At 34.3% G+C, this 12,318-nt stretch overlaps 1 protein-coding gene across 6 annotated transcripts in view; it reads right to left on the reverse strand.

Annotated features, from left to right (window-relative positions):
- Positions 1 to 12,318, reverse strand: part of LOC126883113 (Ig-like and fibronectin type-III domain-containing protein 2) — a 1,605,319-nt gene that overhangs the window by 24,037 nt on the left and 1,568,964 nt on the right. For all 6 annotated transcript variants that reach the window (XM_050648382.1, XM_050648360.1, XM_050648367.1 and 3 more), the window contains 2 exons: positions 4,889 to 5,135; positions 1,657 to 2,263 (listed from right to left, as the gene is read on the reverse strand). In XM_050648382.1, coding sequence (XP_050504339.1) covers positions 1,657 to 2,263; positions 4,889 to 5,135 — 854 coding nt within the window. The remainder of the gene's footprint in view (positions 1 to 1,656; positions 2,264 to 4,888; positions 5,136 to 12,318) is intronic.

The raw sequence follows: 12,318 nt of genomic DNA on the forward strand, positions 1-12,318 counted from the left end.
CTTTGGCAATTTTATCTGAAATTTCATTGTTTGTTATTTCTACGTGTGCTATAACCCAGAAGAATTTTATACATTTATTTTGATCTTGTAATTTTTTAATAATTGTTTGGATGTTAAAGATAATCCTTTGTTGTGTTTGAATTGGATTTTAAAATTTTTAGAACTGAAAGTGAATCGGAGAAGATAATGGTATTCTGTTCCTCTTCCTGCTGTACATATTCTAGTGCTTTTAGAATTGCTATTGCCTCAGCTGTGACGATAGATGTCTATTTATGTAGCTTATAGTGTTTTTGTATACGTTTACGTATTACGAAGGCACAACCTGTGCCGTCAGTGTTTTTTGATCCATCAGTGTATATTGTGACATAGTTTAGATGTTGGTCCAAAATTTGCTTAGTAACTATGTTATTAGATGATGCTAATTCAGAGTAATGGGGTATATTCACATCACATACAACAAAGTAAACAAAGTAATCGATCTCTACCTTTGTTTGTGATTGTAGGGTCACGTTTTTAATGCTTCACAAATAGGAGGAGAGTTCTTATGTATCCAAAAAGGCTTAGTTAAGTCGTATTCGTTTAACTTGTATGTGCTACTAATGAATGATGAATTTTTCTTTAGTGATTTAATAATCATTTTTTCAGCTAAAAATGATCTTCTCAGTTTTAATGGAGGTTGGATTGCTTCAGCTCTTAACGGTTCAACTGGTGTAGATTTCATTGCTCCCAGACATATTCTCAGTGCTTTGTTTTGTATAATATCCAGCTTACGTAGATTGGTTTTATTTGCCGTTCCATAAAGTGTACAACCATAATCAATTATTGATCTTATGTAAGCTCTATAGAAAATTAGTGCTGCTTGAGGTTCTGCTCCCCACCAAGTTCGCATAATGGATTTTAAAATATAACCAGTTAACATGAGGATAAATATAACCAGTTACTGAGATGTTGAAGAGGAAGTACGACAACAAAGCTAAAAAGCAAGTAAAGCGGCGGGATCCCTTAATGACACAATCTGGAAGAACAAACACCTAAGACAAGACACAAAAGCAAGAATCCATAAAGCAGCAATTAGACCTATATTGACATACACTGCGGAGACAAGACCTGACACATTTAAAACGAGACGACTACTAGAAACAACAGAGATGAAAGTATTCCGACGAATATCAGGGAAAAGTCTGCTGGATAGGGAGAGAAGCAAAAATATAAGAAGATCATGCAATGTAGAAGACATAAATGGATGGGTGACAAAACGGAAACAGGAGTGAAACGAACACATTAGTAGAATGCCAGAGGATAGAATAGTAAAAATAGCACGAGATAAGTCACCAAATGGACGAAGAAGTATTGGCAGACCAAGAAAACGATGGTGCGATAACTTAAATAATTTGGGAGGCTAATATTGAAGAAGAAACAGGTTTTAAAGCCTACATACAAGAAGGAAGAAGAAGAAGAAGGTAAAAATTTCATCATTTGTATTCCACTAGAAGAATTTACTTATGTATTCCAGGGTGAGATTTCTGCAATCTAGCATACTGTACAAGAAAAATTAAGTGAGCTTCCGAACAGAAGTGGGACCTTGTGAAGAAGTGGGTATATAACTTTAAATCTAGGGCATAGGGCTTTTCGTAAATTTTAATTGTAAAAACTTACCGGCCTTCGTGGAAACAACTCATGATCTGCTTAGTATGAGCCAAAACACAAGCTTTATTGTTCAGTACGGGTTCTCCTCTGCACCAGTCCAGGCATCTCCTCGAAACTTTTTGGTGAGCACAACAACTTCTATGGTCCGAACCATCACTCGCACATTTCATTAACTTGCCAAAGTCTTGAACACATTCCAACTTGTCGATCACAGCATCTATGTCTAGATAAAATGAGCAAGCATCCATGCATGGTGAAGTAACGTTTTGTTCTAAACAACATTGAGTCAGATTGTTTACAGACGCCAGATTTCTAATTCTTACTGATACGGGTTGTGTAGAGCTGCCAAAAGCATTTTCCGCATGACAGTAGTAATCTCCGACGTCCATGTCAGTGATTTGCTTAATGGTAAGCTGCATTATATATTTATCGTCTTCGTCTTTAACTGGCTTTGCGGTGATATCGTATTTTCCACCTTGAATAACTGGTGTTCGGTCTTCGTGGTTCCTCCAGAAAATCATCTTGGGCTCTGGTTGAGCTTCTACTTTACATTCTAGCGTAACGGAATCACCGAGGGTGGTCATGGTTATACCACTTGCTTGAATGTGCGGACCATCTAAAAAATATTAAAAATGGATTAGAAACTCTCATATTTAATAAACGCATAAAAAATTCGTTGGCGTCATACACTAAGCATCAAAATTAATGCACTACCTTTAAAATGGGACATTTTTGATGTCTCGTATTTCCTAAACCTGTCGTCAGATTTTGGTGATTTTTTAGTATAATATATCTTTGTTCTTCAAGAATATCCACGTAATAATATTATTGCTAAATAGGTAAGTGTCATTGTATACCGGGTGTAACAATGATATTGTGTTTTTTCCTCAAAGTTTGGAACACCTTGTATAATATTCTAGCATATATAAAATATTGAAATTAAATCTCCACTGTAGCCTTAGGCTTAATTAACATTTTGCTTTTCGATTCATTCGCTTATGTGGGATAATAAAAAAGTTAGGTACTTTAACAACTAGTCATGTTATTCATCAATACAGGGTGTTTCTAAATAACTGCGACAAACTTTAAGGAGTAATTCTGCATGAAAAGATAATGACCTTTTGTTTTATAAGCATATGTCCATAAATGCTTTGTTTCCGAGATACGGGATGTTGAATTTTTTCTTACAAACTGACGATTTATTTATTGCTTTAAAACCGGTTGAGATATGCAAATATAATTTGGTAGGTTTTAAGAGGTAGTTCTTGCGCATTTTTTGACATACAATTAAGATATTCTGTTCACCATTGGCGTAACTTACCTTATCTTAATCTGACGATTTCGAGTTTTTCTAAGGATAGATTTTTTTCCGGACCCCCCTTAACGAACTCCCCTGTATGAAGAGCCAATATATTATGGTAGAGGCACACTTACAGGATACAAGGTTTCTCCCCATGTGATAATCTGACGCGCTCGAGTAACTGCAAAAATCCCCGCTTGGGCTCCCCAACCGTTAGACTAAGTCTCGATATTTGAGTGTCTGAGAGTAGAAATATACAGCTACAAAAATCTTAAAGAGAGTCTATCTATCTAATTAGCCTTCTTCGGTCCATCTTTGGACATAGGCCTCCCCAATCCTTTTCCATTCTTCTCTGTCTGTCGCTACAGTTATCCACCTAAAGCCCACGTGCTTCTTGACATCATCTGCCCATCTCATTTGTGGTCTTCCTCTGCTTCGTTTATATTGCCACGGTCTCCAATTTATGAGAATTTTGTTCCATCGGTCTTCCTTTTGTCTTATAGTGTGTCCGGTAAATCTCCATTTCAACTTTGCAACTTCTTGTCTAACATCCCTAACTTTGGTTTTCTCTCTTATCCACTCGTTTCTCTTTTTATCCAATAGTTTTATGTGCAACATTTGCCTTTCCATTGCTCTTTGCGTCTTTATGATCTTGTCCATGTTTGCTTTTGTAAACGTCCACGTTTGGGAACCGTAAGTGAGAACAGGGAGTACGCATTGATTGTATACCTTGGTCTTAAGATGTTGTGGATATCTTTTGTTTTTAAGGATGTAGCTTAGTTTTCCAAATGCCGCCCATGTCAGTCTAACTCGTCTTTTGATCTCTGCTGTTTGGTTTTCCTTGTTAAGTTTTATAATCTGACCCAGATATATATAATCATGAACTTGTTCTATTTCATCTTGTCCGATCCTCATTGTGATGTCCTCATCTGTATTTGTTATGATTTTGGTCTTGCTGTAATTCATATTAAGGCCTATCTTTCCGGCTTCTATGTCCAGTTCTTTCATCATTTCAAACAATTCTTCTTTTTTATCGGTTATCAATACGATGTCATCGGCGTACCTTAGATGGTTCAAGCGTTGTCCACAATTTTTTTTTTTTTTTTTACCTTTTTCTTCCCATTCTAATCTTTTAAAGATATCTTCCAGAACCTGATTGAAAAGTTTCGGTGATATTGTGTCACCCTGTCTTACGCCTTTATTTATTTGAATTGATTGTGTTCCTTCGTATACTTTAATTGTTGTTGTGGCATCTTTATATATATTGGCTATTAGGTCTGTATATCTGTGGTCAATTCTGCTGTTAATCAAAGAACTTTTCACTGCCCAATGTTCGACACTGTCAAAAGCCTTTTCGAAATCTATGAACGCTACATATAGAGGGATGTTGTATTCATTTGCTCGTTCTATAAGGATTTTCATACTTAATAAATGATCACTTGTGCTTAAAGAGAGTACCTAGGTATAAAACAACAATCAAAGCAAATGAAGCAGCTAATGTAACTGGGGTGTCTAAGGTCATTTGAAGGAAGAAATAAATGGTAAAGGATGCATGTGTAAATCATGTGTAAGATAGTTAATAACAACATATCCAACAGAAAAGTCAAGGATATGTTGACCAACAAGAAATAAACACCATAAATAATAAAGACATCTCTAAAGCTATCAGACGGGATATTAGAAAAAACAAGAATGAAAAAATTATAGAAACTTTAGAGGAAAACAAAAGCATGAAAGCATTTAGGAGAAAAATATTAAATGGCAAAAATGAAATCTTCCAATATTAAATGGAAATATAATCTCAGATAGACCAAGCATATTAGATATAGTGGAAAGTTTCTATGAAACATCATATTATCAAAGTCAAGTTTTTCCAGAGCTCATCGAACGATCAAAACCGATAATTTTATTTTGGGTATTATTGTATTTTATTTAACTTACGACTTATAATAATTTTTCTAGAAGCCTGCATTGGAGTGCCATAGCCATTATCAGCGTAACAGGAGATCTGGTCCATATCTTTAGTAACGTTATGTATAACTGTGACCATGTGCCGTGTCGTCTCTTGTCTTACAAGTCTGCCAGATATGTATAAAGATATTGTGGGCATTGGTGTTCCCATTGCTATGCAAAGAATGGTCATGCTGCTGCCTTCTATTACTAGATTTATGGGATGAACTGTAGGAGGCTGAAAATGTAAGCAATATGTTGTAATATGTTAAGAATATTATATAAAATTATTTTATAACTAATAAATAAGTAGACTACTTCTAGAAAATGTATGAAGTTTTCCTGTTGAAGGTCGACAATTAGATAGCCCAATCAGGGAACACAAAATTTTACGAAAACCTCCAAAAAAATAAAGGAAGGATGAAAATTTGGGAATAGGTAGTTTAAATTGTCTATTATTATATAAGAAAAAGTTTACAATTCTACATCCCCTCCATTTTACAAAAATAGGGAAACACGGGGTGAAAAATATTTTCTCGGGAGTAAAAAAATATACGTTCAAACTAGGCCCGGAATTGAATAAATCAGTAATTCTAAGCAACTTTTGCTCTATAGAGTTTTTTCACTAAGTCAATAGAATAGAATAGAAGTATGTTTTATTGTCATGAAAAATTTAACAATTTTATAGACAAAGCTTACAAGAATCATAAATAAAAACAATAACAAATACAATTTACTAAAATTATACAAATCGTCAATATAAATAACATAATAAAGTGAAATAAAAATCAGTAACAATCTATTGCAAAATTAAAAAAAAATTTGCAAATTGCGTAATGTACCTTAAGAAATTTAATAAGTAATTTAATAAGTTATGCTGCTGCATATGACACTCAAATATAGATTAAGATTCTATACTTATACATAAGAATACTGTAATTTCTTAGTTATTGTTTAAGAAACTCTGCTATTGAATAATATGGTCTTTCAGATAAATAGGCTTTTGTCATTTTACGGAACTTGGGGAAATATGTTACAGATTTAAGTTGTAGAGGGAGATGGCTGTAAAGTTTTTTTTGCAGAATATAATATAGATTTCTTTACTAACTCGCTGGACTGGATCGGTAAATAGATGTCAAAGGTAGAATTTCTGGTGGAATAGTCATGTCTAGGTCTTGCTGGAAAGACATGTAGATGTTTACGAATTAAGCAAACAGTTTCTAAAACATATAAAGAAGATAGTGTTAGAATCCTGTGATCTTTGAAGAAGCTTCTGCAATGTGTTGTTCTTCTGAGGCCAAACAGATATCTTATTGCCCTTTTTTGTAATTTAAAAATAACATTGGATTGGGCAGCTGTACCAGAACCCCAAAAAGGCAGACCATATCGAAGATGGGACTCGAACAATGAAAAGTATGTTATTTTGGAAGAGGCTAAATTCATTTCCTTCGAAATAGATCTTATTGCAAAGCAAGCTGAGGATAGTTTCTTGCTTAACACATCGATATAAAGGGACCATTTAAGGTTGCTATCTAAAAAAATACCAAGAAACTTTACAGAATCAACGATACTGATCTGGCTGTTATGAAGAGGTAAGGGTTGAAGAGTTCCTTTATAGGATAATGCTACTGTTTTATCTACGTTAAACGAGAGTAAATTAGAATCGGACCAGGATTTTATTGTGAGTAGATCAGAAGTTATAGTAGCATGAAGAGTTGCGATATTTGAGTTGCTCCAAGTGATACTGGTATCGTCAGCAAAAAGAAAAACTTTTCCATCGATTTTTAAACTAGTGATGTCATTAATAAAGATAAGGAAAAGTAGAGGACCCAATACTGAACCTTGTGGTACCCCACACACAACATTTTTGAGACTATATACAATATTTTTCGAGTTATTTGCGAGTGAATAAGTTCATTTTTAACAAATGAAAATCATGTTTTGGACGGTTTTTCACAGATAACTCAAAAAGTAAGTATTCTAGCGAAACAAATATTCTTAGTAAAAATATAGCTTAAAAAATTGAAAAAAATGGTGTACAAGTCAGGTCTGCAGACCCAGTAGAAGCAAAAGTTGTAGCTAATGAAAAGTAAGTTCTGCTTCGTCAAATTCCGAATCGAATATTTCAATGTGAAATAACCAAAAAACAAATCACTTTTCGGGGAAAATTCATTACAACTGTTTTAAAGTGTTTAAAAAAAGGTTTATTTTTGTTTTTTAAAAAAAGTTCTAACATTAAAAATAAGTGAGTACCGCTCAAAATATTGTTGGTCTCTTTTATTTTTTGGTACAAAAATGGCGAAAATCACCCTCTAATTAGCTTCCCAAATAAATTGTTCACGGAATTAATTTAAAAATTATTAGTAATACCTACCAAAAATCTTAAAGAGTAATAAAATATACGTTTTGCTTTTCTGAATATTTTTGCTTTTTTGTTTTATTGTTAGACTGGTTAAATTGGTTATGCTATGGCTGTTCAAAATTTGCCCAAACTCGTGATTAGTTACTCATTCAAGCCATTTTAACTACAGCTTTTCAAAAGTAAGCACTTTGAACCGATGAGACTTACAGATCATAAAATAATACATAACCAAAGTAGGTAACTTGTAAGTTGAAGTAGTAATGATAAAATTTATTTGTGATGCTAATTAGAGGGTGATTCTCGCGATTTTTTTACCAAAAAATAAAATGGGCCAACAATATTTTGAGCGTAACTCACTTACTTTTAATGGTTCAATTTTCCCTAAAAAGTGTTCTGTTTTTGTGTTATTTCACATTGAAATATTTGATTTGGAATTTGATGAAAAAGAACCTACTTTTCATTGGCTACAACTGTGCTTCTACTGGGTCTGCAGACCTCAAGCATACACAATTTTTTTTTGTTTTATATAAGCTATATTTTTACTAAGAATATTTTTTTCGCTAAAATACTTATTTTTTGAGTTATTTCCAAAAAATTGTCCAAAAACATGTTCTTTTCTGATAAAAATAAACATATTCACTTCCAAATAACTCGAAAAGTATTGACTTAAGGAAAAAACTCTATAGAACAAAAGTTAATTAGAATTAGTCATTTTATCCAATTCCGGACTTATTTTGAATGTATATCAGGAGCTTGGAGGAGTAAGGGCGAACTGCAAAAACGATGTTTCGGGAAAACTGAGTTAAAGTTTACAAACATGTTAGAGTAGTAAGGGCGAACAAGTGATGCTACTAGATTATGCGGTTTATCGTCGCATCTCTACTATAGCGTGCGGTCTACCGAGGGATACGGTGTATAATCTGTATTATTACAATGCCGACAAAAAATCTTCAAAGTGAATAAAACGTGTAAATCTTATGAATTATTATTTTAGTTTTACGGCTTGTTCCCAACTAAAATGGTAAATTGATGTAATAAAGTATTAACTTGTAAAATTACTATAATAATCCTTATTTATGCCTTATATTCACTTTCTAAATAGTTTTTGTCGGTGTCACGTTCGATCGGTACATCGGCTCATCACTACAATATTGCTTTGAATAGAATAATGAAAGGCGCCTTTGAAAGCGGAAAGTTTATCTCCAAGTACTAATAAAAGTTACAATATACAATAAACTTTATGCAAATTTAGTTTCTCTACTGTTATGCACATTACACCCTAATCTTTTCCTAGGGTATGGTAATCCTTCAGGTAGATCTTAAAAACTTAAGGATTTTGCAAGATTTTTATGAAATAAAAAAAATGAGGTTTAATACTTCTTATTCTATAAAAGTAAACATCCCTAGTGTTTTTAATAAAATTCACAAAGAAAGCTTTAATTGAATTCAATTTGATTTTCATCGTCTACGGTTTCTTCGTCTTTATTTATACCAATTCCTCCACTTATAGCTTCTTGTAAAGTACACTTGTGTGGCATGGGTACATAATCAAGAAGATCTAGTAAGTCCTTTTTCTTTTCTTCTGTAAGCTTGAGAGCACCCTGGTATTTGAGAGGAAGTTCTATATTATCTAAATTAAAATTTGTGGTATCATAAAGTCTCTTTCGCCCCTTTTGGAGTATCACACTTGTAGAAATATCCGTGTTGTATGCGATTTGAATTTTAAAGCCCATCTTAAAATCTGTTGAAAATTCGAATATTCTGCCATCCTTGAAGTTAGCTCCCAATATTTGAGATTTAGTTGCTGCTTTTTGAAGAACGCTGAAATCCTTAACCATTTCCCTCGTCACATTAACAACTTGGAATTTGTTCTTCTTTTTCGTGTATTCAATGAAATGGATATAGTGTTGTTTTGAAAATACCTCACAGTCCTTGATCTTTAATTTAATTGAACCAAAATATCGATCACAACCCATCATTGAATGCCCCGACATTAAAAAAACGTGCTTAATAAGATCAAAGCGATTTGCATGAATGTGGCGGAGGTTTGACAAAACAACGTTTATGTTCTTATTTTGACCGGCACAGTTATCACTAAAAATTATAACTTTTCGCACTTGCTCGTTAACAAAGTTCTCCAAATAGTGACTGAGGAAACTGGCTATTTCACACGATCCGCGCTTGGCGATGGTTTCATCCCATACATACATCATGGCTGTTCCTGTTTTAATGTTGTGGATTCCTAAGTTATAAGTCCACATTTTTCTTTTGTAATATTGCACGTTGCAGGTAAGTTTAGGCGTGGGTAATGCTTGTTGTAAATCAACACATACAACTTCAATATTTTCATCCTGGTTGTTTTCGTAGCTTTTCATCATTTGCTGAGCAGCTTTCTGCTTTGCTAAGTGAACCTTCAGGTCCGTATCCAATTTAATTATTCTGGGAGAATTCAAGTTACTAGTTTTTAACCCATCAAGTTCAATTTTAATCTTAGAGCAAGTATTACACTCATCAACAGAAGGAGGCTGAACACCTATATTGAATTCGTTTACAAAAATATTTCGATAGTAGGACTCTGTCACAGGCAGTGCTTCAGGAGATGTGTTTCTTAGCCATTCCGTGTAAGCTCCATATGCCCCAGTAATTGATGAGCCCGGTGGCATATATTTTCTAAAGGGACTTTTGGCTCTGTTGTAGTGACTGGAAACAGTAACAAGAGAATCAATGTGATCTCTGACCAACTGAGTTCTATACTCATCCATTTTATTGCCTGGACTTAACTTCCCTCTGTTATCACTCAGCACAGTTCCTGTGGTGGTCTGCTTGTTTAAAACAACGCGAACTCTTTTTTCACTTATGCCATGGATGCTGATAAAAGTATGACGACAAACACATTTTCTTTCACCATTGATTGAAACACTATATCCGATGGTCCGAAGCTTCCTACTTGCTCTGCCAGTAATTAAAGAATTTTTACAGTTACTGAAACTTAGCGCTTTTGAAAGATATTGGTTTTGACTATCGTAGTTGCCAATTTGCCAAAAATTATTGAAAATCATATTGATATTGTCCATGCCCAACATTTCAAAACACGTTTTACGACACTTACAAGGCAGTCCGATTGTGCGCGCAGATACAGGTTTCTTTGTATTTCTTGAAACGTATGCTTCACCACAGTTTCGTTTGGCTTTACATACGTTAACGACCCATTGTTCCGTGTTTTTTTGCTTCCGCCTTGTCGTATTCTCGGCGTTCATTTTGAAAATAAATCAGAAAAAACTAAGCAAGTTAAACGCTAATGCACCTTGGTTTTTCCTTAAAATACGATTAAAAACTACAAGCACAGGATCGTAAAGAAAAACTCAAGAACAATGCATCTGCATACAACGCAATCTGCATAAAATGCAAGACTGTATCTCACCAACTAAAGCCACTAAGCTACAGAATTACAGAAACACCGGCGCCTTATATACGATCGTACAGGAAAACTCAAGAACAATGCATCTGCATTCAACGCAATCTGCATACAATTCAATCTGCATACAACGCAATCTGCATACAATGCAATCTGCATACAACACAAGACTGTATCTCACCAATTAAAGCTACTAAGCTACAGAATTGCAGAAACACTGGCGCGTTAACAGAGGAGAAGGGCGAACGAAACGCAACGAAAGCCTGTGGATTCGCCCTTACTCTTCTAGACGATTATGCAGTTCAGCTTCTGACAGGAATGGATTGGAATATTATTTCTTACGAAATTTTAGGAGTCTGAAGGGCGAAACATGCTGTTATAATATACAGACGCATTCTTTAAAAGTATGTGAAAAATATGAGACTGTTTTTGAAATGACCATTTTTCGGGTTCGCCCTTACTCCTCCAAGCTCCTGATATATTCCGGTTAGTGGATGATTAGATTTTTCACCTTCGAGAGGGGGTATTCCCTTCCATTTTTGTAAAATGGAGGGGATGTAGAATTGTAAACTTTTTCTTATATAATAATAGACAATTTCAACTATCTATTCCCAAATTTTCATCCTTCCTTTATTTTTTTTTGGGGTCAGATTGTTCTTTGATCGAGCTAAGATACGATGTAAGGTCGACATGCACCGATCTGTTTAATAGATAAAAATTATTTGGTGTGTAATTACTAATTAGTATGTTAAAAATTATAAAAAACAAGGAGTGCCCGATCTCATTTTGTTCTGACTGTAATTAATTAGTAGATAATTAAAAAATAACTTCTTTCATAAATTAAAAAAAAAATCGGGCCGGGCAGATATTATTTTAGATTTTTTGGATCATTCGAAACAAAAAAGATATTTTGTAATTTATTTGATCGTTTCCAAGTTATAAACAATTTAAATCTAAAAAAATAAAAAAAGATAACGATTTTTAAGGCTCAAAAACATAAGTAAAACATATCATTTTTGAAAGCAGAAGGTTTTTTATCTGCCTTGGAGATGGTCCATGTCTCCCATCCATATGTCAACGCTGGTTGTATATGGCTATTTTTGTTTTTTTTTTATTAAGTTTCTGCTTCTCACATGTCTTCTCAGTCCCAAATAGCAGTTGTTTGCTACAATTATCCTTCGCTTGATTTCTTTCACCATGACGTTCTCATTGATGATCAGGTAGCCTCTCTCTCTCTTGTCGTTTCCCCATTACTGAGGATCGTGATTTTTTCCAATATTTCTAACAATTTTTTCCATTGGTTTCTATCTGCAGCCGCTCTAAGAGCTTCGCAGAATGAGTTTCCAGCTGAATTCTTAATTTGGTCGGACGATTTAATTGGTGATCGTCCGTCCTCTTGATCTTCTTCCCGGAACGTTTCCAGAAACAATTAATCTCTACAGACTATCGTCACCTTTGCGAACCACGTGACCGAAGAATTGCAGAATTCATTGCAAACATATTGTGGACAGGATTTAATCTGGAGTTGGGTTAGAATGGAAATTGTCCTATGAGCTGTCCAAGGTATGCGCAGCATTCTTCTCCAGAACCACATCTCAAAGGCATCAATTTTTTGGCGCTCGCGTGCGCGAAGAGTCCAAGTCT

The sequence above is a fragment of the Diabrotica virgifera genome, chromosome 1 (assembly GCF_917563875.1).
Source record: "Diabrotica virgifera virgifera chromosome 1, PGI_DIABVI_V3a".
NCBI classification, from domain to species: domain Eukaryota; kingdom Metazoa; phylum Arthropoda; class Insecta; order Coleoptera; family Chrysomelidae; genus Diabrotica; species Diabrotica virgifera.